General features: G+C 46.5%; 1 protein-coding gene across 1 annotated transcript; it reads left to right on the top strand.

Moving 5' to 3' along the window:
- Positions 1 to 468: 468 nt before the first annotated feature.
- Positions 469 to 19977, top strand: EBPL (EBP like). The gene is made up of 4 exons (XM_073613169.1): positions 469 to 752; positions 10544 to 10613; positions 15980 to 16118; positions 19614 to 19977. Exons 1-4 carry the CDS (start codon positions 573 to 575, stop codon positions 19852 to 19854), a joined length of 630 nt encoding a protein of 209 aa, XP_073469270.1. The 5' UTR covers positions 469 to 572; the 3' UTR covers positions 19855 to 19977.
- The last annotated feature ends 435 nt before the right edge of the window (positions 19978 to 20412 follow it).

The following is a 20412-nucleotide window of genomic DNA, read 5'->3' as shown; positions in this document are numbered from 1 at the left end:
ATAGGTAGTACTAGGTGTACAGCGGTAGGTGTATAGGTAGTATTGGTGTAGCACCTACTTCATGTCCCTGATTTGAAGCAATGTCCCTCATTTGTCCCTCATTTTGGTCTGATCTATATAGTTGTGTATAAAATGCACTTTTTATCTATCAAAAAGTGTTTGCCAGTGCTAAAAGATATAAAGGAATAGTAGTAGTAAAAAAAGCACTTGTGAAATTAATTAACCTTTTTTTTATGAAAAAATTGGAACTGCCACCATTTTATTCTCCGGGGTGTCTGCTTTCTCAAGGTCTAGAATGTTTGGGGGGTTTATAATTTTTCCTGCCTCTTGTCCCGGGTAGAATGACATTTCCCGCACAATAATCAGAAGATCTTTCACTATCTCTCCAAAAGGCTGGCGGGTGGGCGTGGCCAGGGGCCGCGTTTGTGAAGAGTGGGCGGGCTATACATGGGGAGATCCTGAGTGCAGTCGCTTTTTATTGGCCGACATATGGCCGTAAAGCGCCCCGCCTCCTCTGTATTCCAGCCACTACCTGCAGTGTAGGGGATCCCGGTGTAGCGATATTGGCGGCTATGGCGGACAGAGCTGCTCCGGCACTGCTGAGCTCGGTGACCGTGTACTCCCTGGCGGCCTGTGCGGCACAGCTGGCCCTGGGCTATGTCCTGGCACAGCGGCTGGGGGGGAGGAGCTCTGCGACGGACAGATGGGTTCTGGTGTGGCTCTTCTATGATGCTATCGTCCATTTCACATTGGTGAGTGTCATTACATGGCAGTGCTAGAATCCCGCCCACTGGGAGTGTCTGTACGTAGGAGTGCTAGAGACCCCGCCCACTAAGTTTCTGTGCATAGGGGTGCTAGAGACCCCGCCCACAAGGATTGGCTGTACATAGGAGTGCTAGAGATCCTGCCACCTGGGAGTGTATGTACATAGGGTTACTAGAGACACCGCCTGCAAGGAGGAGTACTAGAGACCCCACCCACATCGATTTGCTGTACATAGGAGTGCTAGAGACCCTGACCACTAGTAGTGTCTGTGCATAGGAGTGCTAGAGACCTAGGATGACTAGAGACCCCGCCCACAAGGAGTGTCTGTGCATAGGAGTGCTAGAGACCCTGTGCACAGGGGTTGGCTGTACATAGGAGTGCTAAAGACCCTGCCCACTAGGAGTGTGTGTGCATAGGAGTGCTAGAGACCCTGCCCACTAGGAGTGTGTGTGCATAGGAGTGCTAGAGACCCTGCCCACTAGGAGTGTGTGTGCATAGGAGTGCTAGAGACCCCGCCCTATAGGAGTGTCTGTGCATAGGGGTGCTAGAGACCCAGCGCACATGGATTGGCTGTACATAGGAGTGCTAGAGATCCTGCCCACTGGGATTGTCTGTGCATAGGAGTGCTAGAGACCCCACCCACAATGGGTGTGTACATAGGAGTTCTAGAGACCCCGCCCACTAGGAGTGTGTGCATAGGGGTGCTAGAGACCCTGCGCACATGGAATGGCTGTACATAGAAGTGCTAGAGATCCTGTCCACTGGGAGAGTCTGTGCATAGGAGTGCTAGAGACCCCGTCTACTAGGAGTGTGTGCATAGGAGTGACCCCGTCTACTAGGAGTGTGTGCATAGGAGTGCTAGAGACCCCGCCTGCTAAGAGTGTGTGCATAGAGGTGCTAGAGACCCTGCGCACATGGATGGGCTGTACATAGGAGTGCTAGAGATACTGCCCACTGGGAGTGTCTGTGCATAGGAGTACTGGAGACCCCGCCCACTAGAAGTGTCTGTGTATAGGAGTGCTAGAGACCTAGGAGGACTATAGACCCCGCCCACAAGGAGTGTCTGTACATAGGCGTGCTAGAGACCCCGTGCACAGGGATTGACTGTACATAGGAGTGCTAGAGACCCAGCCCACTAGGAGTGTCTGTGCATAGGAGTGCTAGAGACCCCGCCTACTTGGAGTGTCTGTGCATAGGAGTGCTAGAGACCCCACCTACTAGAAGTGTCTGTGCATAGGGTTGCTTGAGACCCCGCCTGCAAGGAGGAGTACTAGAGACCCCACCCACATGGATTTGCTGTACATAGGAGTGCTAGAGACCCCGCCCACTGGGAGTGTCTGTGCATAGGAGTGCTAGAGACCCTGTGGACAGGGGTTGGCTGTACATAGGAGTGCTAGAGACCCCGCCCACCAGGAGTGTCTGTGCATAGGAGTGCTAGAGACCTGCCCACTAGGAGTGTCTGTGCATAGGAGTGCTAGAGACCCCGCCCACTAGAAGTGTCTGTGCATAGGGGTGCTAGAGACCCCGCGCACATGGATTGGCTGTACATAGGAGTGCTAGAGATCCTGTCCACTGGGAGAGTCTGTGCATAGGAGTGCTAGAGACCCCGCCTACTAGGAGTGTGTGCATAGGAGTGCTAGAGACCCCGCCCACTAGGAGTGTTTGTGCGTAGGAGTGCTAGACACCCGCCCACTAGGAGTGTCTGTGCATAGGAGTACTGGAGACCCCGCCCACTAGAAGTGTCTGTGCATAGGAGTGCTAGAGACCTAGGAGTACTATAGACCCTGCCCACAAGGAGTGTTTGTACATAGGAGTGCTAGAGACCCTGTGCACAGGGATTGACTGTACATAGAAGTGCTAGAGACCCCGCTCACTAGGAGTTTCTGTGCATAGGAGTTCTAGAGACCCCACTCACTAGGAGTGCTAGAGACTCCGCCCACTAGGAGTGTCTGTGCATAGGAGTGCTAGAGACCCCGTCCACTGGGAGTGGCTGTGCATAGGAGTGCTAGAGACCCCGTCCACTGGGAGTGGCTGTGCATAGGAGTGCTAGAGACCCCGTCCACTGGGAGTGGCTGTGCATAGGAGTGCTAGAGACCCCGCCCACTAGGAGTGTCTGTATAGGAGTACTAGAGATCTCACCCACTGGAAGTGGCTGTGCATAAGAGTGCTAGAGACCCCACCCACTGGGAGTGTCTGTGCACAGGGGTGCTAGAGACCCTGCGCACATGGATTGGCTGTACATAGGAGTGCTAGAGATACTGCCCACTGGGAGTGTCTGTGCATAGGAGTGCTAGAGATACTGCCCACTAGGAGTGTCTGTGCATAGGAGTACTGGAGACCCCGCCCACTAGAAGTGTCTGTGTATAGGAGTGCTAGAGACCTAGGAGGACTATAGACCCCGCCCACAAGGAGTGTCTGTACATAGGAGTGCGAGTTCCCCCTGCACAGGGATTGACTGTACATAGGAGTGCTAGAGACCCCGCCCACAAGGAGTGTCTGCATAGAAGTGCTAGAGACCCCGCCCACTAGGAGTGCTAGAGACCCCGCCCACTAGGAGTGTCTGTGCATAGGAGTGCTAGAGACCCCGTCCACTGGGAGTGGCTCTGCATAGGAGTGCTAGAGACCCCGCCCACTAGGAGTGTCTGTGCATAGGAGTGCTAGAGACCCCGCCCACTGGAAGTGGCTGTGCATAGGAGTGCTAGAGACCCCGCCCACTGGAAGTGGCTGTGCATAGGAGTGCTAGAGACCCCGCCCACTGGGAGTGGCTGTGCATAGGAGTGCTAGAGACCCCTCCCAGTGGGAGTGGCTGTGCACAGAGTGCTAGAGACCCTGCCCACTGGGATTGGCCGTGCATAAGAGTGCTAGAGATCCCACCCACTGGGAGTGGCTGTGCATAGGGGTGCTTGAGACCCCAAAAATGGTCTAGCAACAGAGGGTGACAGTTTTGAATGCCTCGAGTTGATCGGTTGTGGCAGAAAAAAATAATAATAATCGCACAACGATAGTTGATGGCGATTTTCCACACCCGATCATAAGTGATTCACAAGGGCATAAAAAAATACCCTTGATCGGCGCTGTATGATTGTTTTTTTTTTTGTTTTTTTTCAATTTCTGCCACCACCAATTGATTGGGTCTGCCCTATTCCAGGACTGGTCATACTATATAAGAAGTCTCCTCTCTGCAGGCAGCGTTCTCGTAACTTATTATCACTGCAAAGCCCTTTAGGGAGGGACCTATATGCTGTCATGCTTTGCATCAGGAAAGGAAAATTACCGTCGGGTAAGTATAATATTTTCCTCTTTCCTGACACAAGCATGACAGCATATACGTATGGGATGTACCAATCACCAGGTACAACAAGGGTGGGTAATGCTGAAGTGTTTAGGTCGAGGGTTAGATCTATCCTCACTAACGACTGAAGTGTATTGTAGCCAAGGCCGCTTGGGTCCACTTTAAAATGGGCCCCCAATGTGTTGAATGTAGACCAGGTCGCAGTTTACATATTAGTTCTGTAGGGACTCCTTTGAGTACCGTCCATGGTTGCGCAATCCATCTGGGAAAGCAGTCTCTGTCCTCAATTGATTTGACCTAGCTATCTAAGCCCCTTGATTAACTTGATCCGCATGGACAGCGATTGTCCTCTTCTGATGCCGCTAGGCCTGAAGAGCCTATTGTTTGCTCTTTGAAGAAGGGCCACTTCTATGTCTTTCTTCAACCTTGAATCCATTTCCAATGCTTGTGGTACTTCAAACACTTTAGTTTGAATATGCCGGAAGGATGATGTTCTAACCCAGATGCAAAGATGCAGACCTCTGTATAGTGCTGAGGAAGACACTAGAGACATTTTGCCTGATAATTTCAGCAACAAGGTAGTTTACGTCTTGACACTTGGATATCCGAGATCCTTCTAGACCTATTAGCCATACAAAATACTTCTTCAGTCTTACTGGCCATATTGAGGATGTCTTATCTCTCTGAATGGAGAGTGAGACTATGTGTCCCACACTACTTGGAAGACCCCAAGGGAAAGAACAATCTGCCCAGGTCTTTCGAAATTGGTTTGCCAAGGATATGCAACAGTTACTGGATCCCAGAGAGTGAGGACACTACCGAGCCTCATCTATCTTTTAATGCCGTCTCTAGGCTTACTTGTATACAACTCAATCCTTACAGCAGGGGACAGAGGATTCCATCCTTTAAATTCTGTAGGGTTTCCTATGATCTAATATACTTTAAGTTTGGAGTAGGTGCCCTGACCTACATAAGATTTCAAACACTAAAGACGAGACCTCCAGGTGAGCCTTCACTTCTTGGTCTCCATTATCTAGATATAACTTGTCTGAATTTGGAAGATACTGCTGGCCACGCTGTTTGAGGTATTGGATCTCAGGAAGGAGAATAGGAGGTTCCCGGATCCGAGACTGTACCCATGGATATCATGGCCTGCAGGCCACCGGGCAGTTATCATCACCACTGAACGACTGCGGATCCTGATAAGGATCCTGGAGACCATTAGGTTTGTTCGATATACATATTGGCTAATCTGCAGACCCAGCTGGATGTCATAAGTTTCACTGCTTCCACCTCTGGGAAGCCACCAAGGTTACTGTCAGATCAATATCCTGATAGCCTTATTTGTTGCCGCTCCCTTGAATGGCTTGTTGGTTTGGAGACCATCCCTTGACATCCAACGGCTTTGTACCTTACGGCGTCTGGCAGGAAGTACTAGGAAACCCGAACCTAAAAGGCTGGCAGACTTGACTGGGAGATACCTCTGGCAGAAGTTGACTAGTCTTCCATTCCTTCTCGAAACCGAAGGTAGGAATTTTGCTGAGTCTTTGCAGCATAGCTGAGGCTCTCTTTATTGCGTTTTTGGAAGCACTTCAGCCTGCGACCACTGCCACTCTGACTTTGGACACCTTGTCCTCCATTGGCATGAATACCCGACAAGTAATAGATTGCAATTATTGGTATGCCTAGAAGCGGATAAGCAGAAAGATTAGCTGCTTCCCAAAAGGGGCTTGTCTCCTCTGTGGAATCACTGTTCCTGGTGCAGGAAGCAAGTCTTCACTTCACTACAAAACCAGTTAATGAAAGTTGTCAAGCTTCCACTGGGCCCCTCGGACCACATGTCTTACTTCAGGCTACTTCTCTACCCTTTTGCGACCGTGGGATGCAACCAATGGAAAAGAGCTATAATTTGTTCAATTGAGATACTTATACTGTTGCTCTCTCTGAGGGTAACTCTACTATATTCTTCATAGATTCAAAACTACTTCCAGTCAGGTCATTGCTGTAATGAGACTAGTTGGTCTCTCGATGATGGCTCCTACCAATGCGATCAGAATCTGAACTAGAATTTTTATATCCAGGACCTGGAAGACATTGGGCCAGGCTGTTGCCCAAACAAGGATCACCAGAAGCCCTTGCTCCCGCAAGATGACCACTACTGGACCTAATGTCCTGGGAAATGCCCTGAGTTTGTGAAAAAGCCAACGTCTGCCAGATAAACTCGTAGTGAACTAGAACGGCCAAGCGAAGGTGCTTTTCAGAAGCATGGGAGTCTCGAAGTATGTGTATACAGTAAACACACCTGCTAGGTCTAAAGACAATCTACAATCTTAGCCTAGGTTTCCTCTATTGCGACCTAAAAGTTGTGCAATTTTGCTGCGATCTTTATGCGACTTGAAGCAATGCCTGTGTATTCTTGGTCTATGGACCCCAAGTCGCATCAAAGCAGCGCAGGGATTACTTTGAAGTCGCTGCAATTTGAAGTTGCACAGCTATGAACAGTACTCCTTGGAAATCATGGGGTACGATTTGTGGAAGCCGAGCCTTATTGATGGCTGGAGAGATTGATTGCAACGATACCATATGAAGTTTGAGATCCTAATCCTTCTGCTTGTTGACCAAGACTTTTGACTAAAGAAATGCAGTCATAACCCTTGACATCATCTTTGGCTGGATGCCTCACCGTTAACCAAGGTGTAGGGAATACTTGTTTTCCGGCATTAATTGCTCTAATGCATCATGGAGGGAATGCAATAAGTTGGAGGAGAGGAACGAAAAATTCCAATGGCTTCCTTAAAGCGGAGTTCTACCCAAAAATGGAACTTCCGCTTTAAGTGATGGTGATCTACTTGACATTCCACATTTGGCATGTCATTTTTTGGGGGGGGGGGGGTGGAGATACCCTCTAGCCCCCACTTCCTCCTGGGGCTCTGTGGCGCTGGAAGGAAGTTCATCTCTCCCCCCTCCCTCCCTGCAATCTTCTGGGACACATCGCAGGTCCTAGAAGATTGCCTGACCATTCAGAGCGCAGTTTGCGCATGCGCAGTGCGTGTCTGGCTGTGAAGCCACAGCCGTGCGCCCACAGTTACAATGCCGGCACCGCAGAGAGGAGGGGGAGAGGAGCAGGGCTTTGTTCGCCCGCATCGCTGGACCGTGGGACAGGTGAGTGTCCGATTATTAAAAGTCAGCAGCTACACTTTTTGTAGCTGCTGACTTTTAAATGGGTGGAACTCCGCTTTAATGCACAGGACCCACGGATCCTAAGGCTCAAATTTACATATAATTCTGCTGGGCGACTTGAGTGGCAAAACTTTGTTGCTCCCCGAAGGGAGTAGACTCGGCTTTAGACAGACAAATGAGAAGATGATTATTGATTATTCCCCTCTATAGGTTTTCCCAGGTTTAACCTGTCATTCAATCTTTGTTACTTTGCCTTTTGGCTATCCTCTGGTCATTAGCGATTAACATATAAGATTAATCCCCCTTGTAGATATCACTGGATCTGACTTGAACAGTCACCACTCCGACTTAAAAGCGGTATGTGCCACTTATGGGATGAACCATAAGTGTTAACTGACCACAACGGACTACTGGAGAAAAAAGCATACAGTCTTGTAGCCACAGTGGCTGAACTGGATCACTGGTTACTTAATTTTCACTCTAGGATCAGCCATCATAGAGTGTTTATCACTGGCCAGAGCTTTGCTTTCATCTTGTCTGAGATCCTGACAGTCTGGCTACCGAAGTGAGCTCAACTGCAGTGCCGTATCGCAAAAAATGGCCTGGTCATTAAGGAGGGTAAACCTTCCAGAGCTGAAGTGGTTAAAGAGAAACTTCAGTGGCTCCAGGGTTGTCTTGGATTCAGATACTCCCCTGCCCAGAGGATCCAGCATTGTTCTGCTGTGCTCCGATGATCAGATGCAGCAGCCTGGGTCCCATGCCACCTTATTGGTCTTCCTCAGTCATCGAAATCCGGCAGCCGAATAGGGTAGTGCACAGAGCCTTAGTTGATTTGGGAGGTGAAGAATCCACTTTGTCCCTTAGCCACCACATACAGTGGGGACGGAAAGTATTCAGACCCTCTTAAATTTGTCACTCTTTGTTATATTGCAGCCATTTGCTAAAATCATTTAAGTTCATTTTTTTCCTCATTAATGTACACACAGCACCCCATATTGACAGAAAAACACAGAATTGTTGACATTTTTGCAGATTTATTAAAAAAGAAAAACTGAAATATATCACATGGTCATAAGTATTCAGACCCTTTGCTGTGTAACTCAGGTGCTGTCCATTTCTTCTAATCATCCTTGAGATGGTTCTACACCTTCATTTGAGTCCAGCTTGATTATACTGATTGGACTTGATTAGGAAAGCCACACACCTGTCTATATAAGACCTTACAGCTCACAGTGCATGTCAGAGCAAATGAGAATCATGAGGTCAAAGGAAATGCCTGAAGAGCTCAGAGACAGAATTGTGGCAAGGCACAGATCTGGCCAAGGTTACAAAAAATTTCTGCTGCACTTAAGGTTCATAAGAGCACAGTGGCCTCCATAATCCTTAAATGGAAGATGTTTGGGATGACCAGAACCCTTCCTAGAGCTGGCTGTCTTGCCAAACTGAGCTATCGGGGGAGAAGAGCCCTGGTGAGAGAGGTAAAGAAGAACCCAAAGATCACTGTGGCTGAGCTCCAGAGATGCAGTCAGGAGATGGGAGAAAGTTGTAGAAAGTCAACCATCACTGCAGCCCTCCACCAGTCGGGGCTTTATGGCAGAGTGGCCCGACGGAAGCCTCTCCTCAGTGCAACACACATGAAAGCCTGCAGGACTCCAAGATGGTGAGAAATAAGATTCTAAGGTCTGATGAGACCAAGATAGAACTTTTTGGCCTTAATTCTAAGTGGTATGTTTGGAGAAAACCAGGTACTACTCATCACCTGTCCAATACAGTCCCAACAGTGAAGCATGGTGGTGGCAGCATCATGCTGTGGAGGTGTTTTTCAGCTGCAGGGACAGGAGGACTGGTTGCAATCGAGGGAAAGATAAATGTGGCCAAGTACAGGGATATCCTGGACGAAAACCTTGTCCAGAGTGCTCAGGACCTCAGACTGGGCCAAAGGTTTACCTTCCAACAAGTCAATGACCCTAAACACACAGCTAAAATAACGAAGGAGTGGCTTCACAACAACTCCGTGACTGTTCTTGAATGGCCCAGCCAGAGCCCTGACTTAAAGTGGATGTAAACCCAAAAATGTATTTATTTATTTTTATCATACTGTAGAGTATAAGATTTCCTATCATTTGAGCCCAGTCTTGCCACAAAGAGTTAATCCATCTCTGAGCAATCCCCTTTTATTGTTCAGTGAGATAAATCTTGACAAACAGAAAAACTTTGTCAAATCCTCCCCCTTGCTGTGAGTGACAGGTGATTTACATCTCGTGCACTAGCCTAAGACAGATGCATTATTTTTTAATTCCCTCCCCCACTCCTTTCTTCAGCAGTTCTGCAAGGATTGGCTGTTCCACACCTCACCATGATTTGGCATGCTGAAGTCACGTGGTTACTTTCCTGTCTTTTCACTGGATGTTAGAGATCATAGCAGAAGTTCAGTGTAAGAAATACACAGGAGAAAATGCATATTGACAAGGGGAGTGTAGAGGTGGGCGGGGAGTCTACTGACATCACGACTCCACCCACCGAGCTCCAGACAACAGACCCGCCCACAGAATCTGCAGTTTTTTGGGTCTAATAACAGACAGAGGGGAGACATTTGACAGGTAAAGATACATGCAGGAGGCATGTATATCCTTATAGATAACCCCTATGGCAGTAGGTTAGAAAGGATGACATTGGGTTTACATCCACTTTAAACCCAATTGAGCATCTCTGGAGAGACCTAAAAATGGCTGTCCACCAACGTTTACCATCCAACTGACAGAACTGGAGAGGATCTGCAAGGAGGAATGGCAGAGGATCCCCAAATCCAGGTGTGAAAAACTTATTACATCTTTCCCAAAAAGACTCATGGCTGTATTAGATCAAAAGGGTGCTTCTACTAAATACTGAGCAAAGGGTCTGAATACTTAGGACCATGTGATATTTCAGTTTTTCTTTTTTAATAAATCTGCAAAAATGTCAACAATTCTGTTTTTCTGTCAATATGGGGTGCTGTGTGTACATAAATGAGAAAAAAAATGTACTGAAATGATTTTAGCAAATGGCTGCAATATACGAAAGAGTGAAAAATTTTAGGGGATCTGAATACTTTCCGTCCCCACTGTATATGCTTGGCTGTCTTGTTCTGGGGCGCATTCCATTGGCACCCAAAGAACTGTGACCGAGCTGTTATGGACAGTTCAGTCAACTGCCAACCCATTTAAAGTGCCTCTTCCTGCCAGGGGTTAACAAAGGCAAATGTTCTTGTAAGTTGCATCACTTATTCCTAATATAGATTCTAATGAGTTTGATGTGTGTTGTTTGTAGGAAGGACCTTTTGTTTACATGTCTCTAGTGGGAACGGTGGCCACATCGGAGGGAGCTTTGGCTGCATTGTGTAAGTTTTTGGTTCTTATGTACTTCTTTATTACAGGTATTTGTTTTACTACCACAATGCACACAACGCTTTACATACTGCACATTCACATTTACCCCAGATTTGCACATTTTAACCCCTTTGCGCCAACAATATGCATATATGTGGCCTCACTGTACTGGGCTTTCCATGGGGCTGCATATATGCGTATCTCCACCACTTCTAGTACTAGCCACTCACATCACATCGTGGACCCCTGAGACTAGGGTCACAAGCGTTTTCCCCAACGGGGTATCAATGGCTGAAGGTGACACGAGGTGGGGCTGCCATACACAGATCCCTCTTACTGTACTCCAAACAATTGGCACAAGATGTCCGATTTTCATAAGTAAAACATAAATTAAAGATATACATAGTGCTCTCTGCCAGATATATATTTAATGAATAAAACGAGAATAAGGCCCCATGTACACGGGACGTTGAGGCAAAGTCCTCTGAACAAATTTTTTTGATACCTTGAAACCTGCGATTAAAAAGCCTGTTTAGCTGTGTTTGCATGCTGCGTTTAACCGCGTTTGCGTCTAGAAGCGTTTATTAAGATTACCTCATTTAAGACCCTCCCCAAGCTCAAAAAACATTGTAGTTAACTATTTCAGCCATTTTGACCAGAGTGAGTAGCAGCAGCAGAGAGAGCAGCTGTATATTTGTATTTGTGTGCTTTTTTTTTTTTTTTTTTGCAATGGATCCCATAATGAGCATATGTGAGGAAATGCTCCTGACGTTGCTCTTGATGAGGCTAGAACGACATAGAAAATTGCGTGAGAGGTCCAGAGTCAGAGTTTGTCGCTATTGGACCCATCCTTTGATTGCGCAGCGAATTTTGGTAGGATATTTTGTAAACCTGTACATACAGCTGCGTACCTTCCCCTACAAATTTTTTAATTTCACACGCATGTCCATTGCCAAATTTGACCTTCTACTTGAAAAAGTATGACTATATATATATATATAGAGAGAGAGAGAGTACCCGCGTTTGGCGTCTGAAACGTGGAAATCTTCTGCGTCTGAACCCATTTTTTGCTTCCAAAGAAACGCTGTTAAACGCAACTGCAAAAAAACGGCAATAAACGAGACTGTGTACATGGTCACATATGATAACATTGAGTGAGTTCAGGGGCAGTTGAAAAAAGCATCCAACTGCCTCAGAACGCACGTTTAACAGCGTCCCGTGTACATGGGGCCTAATGCCGCGTACACACGAGCGGACTTTTCGACCGGACTGGTCCGACGGACGATTCGACCATGTGTGGGCTTCATCAGACCTGCAGCTGACTTTTTCGGTCGAAAATCTGACGGACTTTAGATTTGGAACATGTTTCAAACCTTTACGTCGGAACTCCGCCAGACCCAGATCCTATCAAAGTCCGCTCGTCTATATGCTAGTCCGGACGAAAGCCGACGCTAGGGCAGCTATTGGCTACTGGCTATCAACTTCCTTATTTTAGTCCGGTTGTACGTCATCACGTACGAATCCGTCGGACTTTGGTGTGATCTTGTGTAGGCAAGTCTGTTTGTTCGGAAAGTCAGTTGGAAGTCCTTCGGATAGACCATCGGACCAGTCCGATCGAAAAGTCCGCTCGTGTGTACGTGGCATAACACTTACAAACAGGGCACTGAATCCCAGTGCCTGGTATTCGAGCGTATGTTTACAGAGTCAACGGTGGCCGTGGGTGATATCACACTATTTCCTTCCATCCGTACGCCTTACGTCCCAGGGGTGGAACTTCGTCAGTGGATACCCCCTGTGAGGTTAGCGGCTGGTACTATAAGTGGCGGAGGTCTCTTACGGATTCACGTGCATGGATTATATCAGCATGATTATGGACACTTTATATTGATGCTCATGTTTCCGCTTATGGGCATTTATTCATTTTATTTAGCGCTGCACTGTTTTTATTGTTATATGTTTTTATGGGATTTGATCATTGACCCTTGGTGCATAGCAGCTTGAGTTGCATTTAGTGATTTAAATTGCGCTGATTGATTTTTTTCATGTACATATATGCATATCTGTTTTTGTACTGTGAGCGTGCCGCACAGCGCGCCTCCAGCACAGAGACTGGGGTCTCACTGGGGACCCTTGGTGTCCCATACTAATAATTGGGACCTGGAACTCCCCGTTCCGGGTCACCTGACTGTTGATTAGTCACTGTGAAGCCCACACCTGTGCTTCTCTCTCTGTGAATGGAAAGGAAACTTACATTGATCTAGGTCAATGCCAGGGTTAGTGTTTGGGTCAAATAAGGTTCAAAGGTCATGGGCAGTATATTTTGGGCACGATTAAAAAAAAATAATAAAAAAAAATCAGTATCAATGTCAGTGTCAATGTGTTTAAAGTAGGGTAAGCAAAATTCGTACTATTGTTTCTGGGCTGTTCTGCAGGGACATACAATAAATAACATACACATATGTGGTATCACTGCGATCGTTGGCAGCAGGAGAATTTCATTTGGGTTGTTCTTTGGTGGTAGGTTATGGTAGTAACAAAAAATGTACAGTCGAATTAAATTATTAAACTATTTTGGGACAATTTTCCTTTAAAATTAAAAAAAAAAACGAGCTATCCATACAAGGTATAATCCACCTGGATGCACAAAGTAGTTGTGTGATATATATACGGTTTTGCTAACACATGTCAAAACTGTGCTTAGGCATTAATTTGTTTTACCCGTAGGCGTGAAGGGGTTATTAAATTTGTTATATAGATCTAAATATTTGGTAAAACAATGCCTTTTCTGCACCCATCTTGTTCGATCACTTTTTCTCCTTAAACAAAATCTAAAATTGGATTAAATTAAGGGAATCACTACAATAGGAGATGCTTAGAGGAAATCTGTACTTTTTTTATTTATTTATTTTTATTGCAGAGCTCCCTTCTAAAAACCCTATTTGTTGCTGTCATGCTGATCTCATAGCTTCAGTGCTTTTGGAGTGTCTAACCTGGAAGAAGGTCAGATGCTCCAGATTAGGAGCTCTGATTTTAATGGTCTACACTTGTTCCAAGTCAGTGACTCCAAAGTTGTTAAATACTCTGAGGCTGGGTTCACACTGGTCCGACAAACGCTCCGACATTGGGAGCTCATGTCGCATGACGTGTGAAATTTAATGTTTCCCTATGGGAGCCGTCCTAACTGGTCCGACACAAGTCGTTCCGACTTTAGAAATGCTCCCTGTACTACTTTGGTCCGACTTTGATCCTACTTCAGCCTATTGACTATCATTGAAGTCGGATCAAAGTCGGATTGCCGTCTTGCATGATCCGACTTCGGCACGCGACTTGTGCTCAGATGTTCTTGAGGGGGAACTCCACGCCAAATTTTAAATAAAAAACCGGCATGGGTTCCCCCTCCAAGAGCATACCAGGCCCTTGGGTCTGGTATGGACCTTGAGGGGAACCCCCTACGCCGATAAAAACGGCGTGGGGGTCCCCCCCAATCCATACCAGACCCTTATCCGAGCACGCAGCCCGGCCGGACAGGAATGGGGGTGGGGACGAGCGAGCGCCCCCCCCCCCCTCCTGAACCGTACCAGGCCGCATGCCCTCAACATGGGGGGTTGGTGCCTTGGGGGAGGGGGCGCGCTGCGGCCCCCCACCCCAAAGCACCTTGTCCCCATGTTGATGAGGACAAGGGCCTCTTCCCGACAACCCTGGCCGTTGGTTGTCGGGGTCTGCGGGCGGAGGGCTTATCGGGATCCAGGAGCCCCCTTTAATAAGGGGGCCCCCAGATCCCGGCCCCCCACCCTATGTGAATGAGTATGGGGTACATGGTACCCCTACCCATTCACCTAGGGAAGTGTCAATAAAAAAAACCACAGTACACAGGTTTCAAAATTAATTTATTGGGCAGCTCCGGTATCTTCTTCCGACTTCTCCCGGTGTTCCGCCTCTTCTCCCGGGCCCCGCCGCTATCTTCTTCCAGCTCTATTGCCAGCGAGGGGCCCGGTCTGCTGCCGCTGTCTTGTCGCCGCTGTCTCGCCGCTTCTTCTCTTCATCTCTTCTTCCGATGTTGACACGACGCTCTCCCCGGCTGGAATGCTCTCTGTGCGCTCTGCTCTGACTTATATAGGCGGTGACCCCGCCCCCTTATGCCGTCACAGTCCCTGGGCATGTTTTCATCGGCGTAGGGGGTTCCCCTCAAGGTCCATACCAGACCCAAGGGCCTGGTATGCCCTTGGAGGGGGAACCCATGCCGGTTTTTTATTTAAAATTTGGCGCGGAGTTCCCCCTAAAGATTCATACCAAACACAGTGCCGGGCATTGGCGGGGATCCAAGTCGGATCCCCGTTCATTGAAAGTCGGACACATGCCGGCTTCATGTCGCAGGGCAAAGTCGGATCCAAAGTAGGACGGCTGTCGTGTCGCACCAGTGTGAACCCAGCCTAAGGCTCCATTCACACTAGCGCGTTTTTTGATGCATTTTGCAGAAATGCACGGGAATTTTTTAACATGGGTTCCTATGGAACATGTTCACATCAATGCCTTTTTGTTTCTCTGCATTTTTGGAAAGGGTCAGGGACTTTTTTTCATGCAAAATGCAGCGTTTTGCATGTAATAGAATTCAATGGACAAGCATCAAAAACGCAAGTGCACCGTTTTTGCACCGTTTTTGATGCGTTTTTGATGCGTTTTTGCAGTTTTTTTTTTTTAATTTTTTTTAAGACTGTAAAAAAAAAACTGTAAAAAAAAACGCAAATCGCGGCAAAAACGCTGCTCAAAAACGTGGCAAGCATGAAAAAAAAAAACCTCCAAAAACGCTCAAAAGCAACATGCATAGGTGTGAATCGAGCCTAAGACCCCATTCACACAGGGGCAACACGACTTGCAGGTCGCAAGGCGACCTGCAAACGACTGCCCGGGCGACTTGCAAAACGACTTCTGTATAGAAGTCTATGCAAGTCGCCCCCGAAGTCGTACAGGAACCTTTTTCTAAGTCAGAGCGACTTGCGTCGCTCCCCTTAGAACGGTTCCATAGCACAGAACGGGAGGCGACTAGGTCGCCTGACAAGTTGTCCCTGTGTGAATGGGCTCTAAAGCTGGCCATACACCTATAGATTATCTGCAGATTTTCTGTGGTTAGATGGAAAAAGTGCAACAGATTTCTCCATGTTTGCTAAACTGTGTGGGTGGAGGAATCTCCCACTTTTTCCATCTAACCATAGAAAATCTGCAGATAATCTATAGGTGTATGGCCAGCTTAAATCAGCATGGCAGCCAGAAAACTTCAAGTTTAATTGCTAGCAAAGCAATGGCAGTCTTTTCAATTTGACTAGTCTTGGTTGCACATTATGTCCCTTCCAGCAGATGAGGTTCTCTTGTTATTTTCCAGGGAAGGAGTATGGGAAAGCAGATGAGCGTTGGCTGCACTCAGATCCCACCATTGTATCTCTGGAAATCCTCACTGTAGTTGTGGACGGTTTGTTGGCTGTAGCATTAATTTATGCCATTGTGAAGGATAAGTATTACAGGTGAGTGCTGATTAGTACGTCAAAGTTTGCAGTTCACCTCTCTTCCTAGGCATAGACCTTGGAGTCTTTCTTGGTGCTTGATATGCAATAGTCTAAAGCTGGCCATACATTATAGAATTTTGGAAAACATGGGGAACGACTTGTCATGCAACTTTGATGTCCAAAGTTGCATGACAAGTTGCACAAGTGTGAATGGAGCCTAAAGTTGGATACACACTATACAATTTTCCTTAAATTTGTTTCCTTTAGATTTACCAAAAACATATAATATCAGGCAGGCTCTTGCACTACAGTACATAGTTAAAGGTAAATCTAATGAAAATTGAACAAGAAAATTGTATAATGTGTGGCCAGCCTTAACCACTTCCGGACCGCCCACCGTCGTTATACGTCGTTACTTTGAAGAGGAATATCGTTATGGCAGCAACTAGCTGCCATAACCCCGGTATCCTCTTCTTCAGCGGGCGGTCCAGTTTCCAATAATAGTGGTCTCTGCGGCGGATTTGCTGCGTGGTCATTTTTATTGGCGGCAGGAGAGGGGCCCCTCCCACTGCGCTCTGGTGCCGTCGGCAGCGGTGGAGGCGATCGCATCCGTTCCCTATCTTGACATGGAGACAAGTGAGGCGAAGATGGTCCCCACCCGTCTCCATATCATTGCAGGATGGAAGCAACGTCACTTCCGCCCATAGCTCTTAAAGGGCCATTTTTTTTTTTTTTTTTTTTTTTTTTAAATTGCATTTTATTGTAAATATGAGAGTCTTTTTTGACCCCAGATCTCATATTTAAGAGGTCCTGTCATGCTTTGTTTTCTATTACAAGGGATGTTTACATTCCTTGTAATAGGAATAAAAGTGAATTTTTTTTTTTTTTTTTTAAAAGAACAGTGTAAAAGTAAAAGGTAAAATAAATGAGAAAAACATTTTTTTTTAAAGGCGCCCCTCCCGACAAGCTCGCGCGAAGAAGCGAACGCATACATGAGTAGCGCCCGCATATGAAAACGGTGTTCAAACCACACATATGAGATATCACCGCGATTAGTAGACTGAGAACAATAATTCTAGCCCTAGACCTCCTCTGTAACTCAAAACATGCAACCTGTAGAATTTTTTTAAACGTTGCCTATGGAGATTTTTAAGGGTAAAAGTTTGTCGCCATTGCACAAGCGGGCGCAATTTTGAAGAGTGACATGTTGGGTATCAATTTACTCGGCATAACATCTTTCACAGTGTAAAAAAAATGGGCTAACTTTACCGCTGTCTTATTCTTTAATTCAAAAAAGTGTATGCAAAAAAAGTGCGCTTGTAAGACCGCTGCGCAAATACGGTGTGACAGAAAGTATTGCAACGACCACCATTTTATTCTCTAGGGTGTTAGAAAAAAATGTATAATGTTTGGGGGTTCTAAGTAATTTTCTAGCAAAAAAAAAATGTTTTTAACTTGTAAACAACAAATCTCAGAAAGAGGCTCGGCCTTAAGTGGTTAATCACTAGCTGACCAGCCGCCATCATTATACTGCGGCAGGTCGGCTCTCCCGCACAAATCGCCGTAGCTGTACATTGGCCCTTTAACCGCTTGCTGACCAGCCGACGCGGTTTTACTGCTGCAGAATGGCACGGCTGGGCGAAACAACGTTACCTTACGTCGCTTCACCTTTTGGCCACTATGGGCGTGTGCCCGGAGCCGATGCGAGTCGGGATTCCGCAATCGCTCATGCACACAGATCCCAGTTTTTCCAGGGGAGTAGAGACAGATTGTGTGTTAATTTTCTCTCTCTCTCTCTCTCTGTTTCGCGTTCTCGCTCTCTCGCAAAATTGTCACTCTTTTTTGTTTATAAAGCAAAAAATAAAAACCGCAGAAGCGATCAAATACCACCAAAAGAAAGCTCTATTTGTGGGGAAAAAAGGACGTCAATTTTGTTTGGGTACATTGTCGCACGACTGCACAATTGTCAGGCGACAGTGCCGTATCGCAAAAAATGGCCTGGTCATTGAGCAGCCAAATCATCTGGGGCTGAAGTGGTTAAACAGCTATAGCTGCACGGTGGGGGACGCGATTGCGCGTGACATCGCAGCCATGAGAGCCAGAACTGGGATGTGTGTAAAGCACACAAATCCCTGTTTTGACAGGAGAGGAGGGACAAATCGTCTGTTCCTACTAGCTAGGAACAGCGATCTGTCTCCTCCTCCTAGCCAGTCCCATCCCCCCCACAGAAACACTCACGAGGGAACACATTTAACCCCTTGATCGCCCCCCTAGTGTTAACCCCTTCTCTACCAGTGACAATTACACAGTAATCAGTGCATTTTTATAGCACTGATCGCTGTATAAATGTGAATGGTCCAAAAAATGTGTCAAAAGTGTCTGATCTGTCCGCCACAATGTCGCATTCCTGCTAAAAATCGCAGATCCCCGCCATTACTAGTAAAAAAAATAATAATAATAAAAATGCCATAAATCTATTCCCTATTTTGTAGACACTATAACTTTTGCACAAACCAATCAATATACGCTTATTGCGTTTTTTTTTTTTTTTTTGTTTTTTCTTTTACAAAAAATATGTAGAAGAATATATATCGGCCTAAACTGAGGAAGAAACTTGTTTTTTATATTTTATTGGGAGGATATTTATTAGAGCCCTTGCACACTGGGGCGGTTTGCAGGCGCTATTGCGCTAATAATAGCGCCTGCAAACCGCCCCGAAAGTGCCGCTGCTTTCATTCCAGTGTGCAAGCCCCGAGGGCTTGCACACTGGAGCGATGCGCTGGCAGGACGGTAAAATAAAGTCCTGCTAGCAGCATCTTCGGAGCGGTGAAGGAGCGGTGTGTATACCGCTCCTTTACCGCTCCTGCCCATTGAAATCAATGGGACGGCGCGGCTATACCGCCGGCAAAGCGCCTCTGCAGAGGCGCTTTGCGGTGGTATTTAACCCTTTCTCGGCCGCTAGCGGGGGGTAAAACCGCCCCGCTAGCGGCCGCATACCGACGGTAAAACGCCGCTAATAATAGCGGCGTTTTACCGCCGACGCCGCCCCCCGCCCCAGTGTGCAAGGGCTCTTATAGCAAAAAGTAAAAAAATATTGTTTTTTTTCAAAATTGTCACTCTTTTTCTGTTTATAGCACAAAAAATAAAAACAGCAGAGGTGATCAAATACCACCAAAAGAAAGCTCTATTTGTGGGAAAAAAATACGTCAATTTTTTTTGCACGTCCGCGCAATTGTCAGTTAAAGCGACACAGTGCCACATCGCAAAAAATAGCCTGGTCATTAAGGGGGCAAAATCTTCTGGGGCTGAAGTGGTTAAAGCTGATGGTCGGCTTTCTTGTGATAACAACCGATGTGGCTAAGCAGCCGCTCGATTGTTATTACAAGCAGCGGGAGGGGTTAAGTCCTTATGTGGTTAACCATATCTTTCACAGACTTGGGAAGACACTGTTTTTGTGACTAATGTATGGCATTAATATGTCCTATAATTTTTTATATTCCTTTGGTGTTTCAGGCACTTTCTACAAATCACACTGTGTGTTTGTGAATTGTATGGAGGATGGATGACATTTTGCCCAGAGTGGCTAACTGGCAGCCCCTACCTTAACACCTCCAACTGGCTCTATCTGTGGGTCTACTTGGTGTTCTTCAATGGTTTATGGGTGCTCATCCCTGGCCTATTACTGTGGCAGTCCTGGCTGGAGCTGAAGAAACTTTATATCGGCAGAAGAAACCCTGGAAAGAAGTCTCGATAACAAATACAGCATACTAAAAATGTTATGAGTTTTAATGGGTTAATAATGATTTGATTTCCTTGTAACATTTTATTTTCGGGAATGAAAGTAATTTTTATATTTTTTTAAACAATTTACAAATGTCTTGGTATTCAGGGGTATTTATTTTTTCCAGTTCTGTTTCCTTTACAAAATAATCCACAGTACATATCTAAGCAAGGTAATGACAGAACAAGATAGGAGCCCAAGCAACAGAATTCGTTTCTTCAAAAGCTTACTGGACTCAAAACTGCTATGAGAATAAAGGCCGGTTCACACTGCTGCGATGCGGGAACCCTGCAAATCCACTGCAAGTTCCCGCATCGCATGTCCCCCGGTGGCAGTTCACGCTGCCCTATGCGAAGTGCTGGGAGTGTCAGTTAAAAGTTAATGACACCCCCAAATCAGTTTGCATATCGCAGTGTGATCTGCAAACTCGGACAGGAATTGGATCGCACCCATGCGATCCGATTCTGCTGCGGCCTAAAAGAGGGTCCTGTGCGAGTTTGTTTCTAATACAATAGAAATTCAGCCATACAC

The sequence above is a fragment of the Aquarana catesbeiana genome, linkage group LG02, assembly GCF_042186555.1.
Source record: "Aquarana catesbeiana isolate 2022-GZ linkage group LG02, ASM4218655v1, whole genome shotgun sequence".
Lineage (NCBI taxonomy): Eukaryota > Metazoa > Chordata > Amphibia > Anura > Ranidae > Aquarana > Aquarana catesbeiana.
This window is presented reverse-complemented; position numbering and strand designations above follow the sequence as displayed.

Bases quoted from the DNA above. Each gene is read 5' to 3' on its own strand.
- EBPL (XM_073613169.1), top strand. From the start codon at position 573: ATGGCGGACAGAGCTGCTCCGGCACTGCTGAGCTCGGTGACCGTGTAC. The intron at 753-10,543 runs GTGAGTGTCATT...TGTTGTTTGTAG, and splicing joins CTATCGTCCATTTCACATTG to GAAGGACCTTTTGTTTACAT. The intron at 16,119-19,613 runs GTGAGTGCTGAT...TTGGTGTTTCAG, and splicing joins GTGAAGGATAAGTATTACAG to GCACTTTCTACAAATCACAC.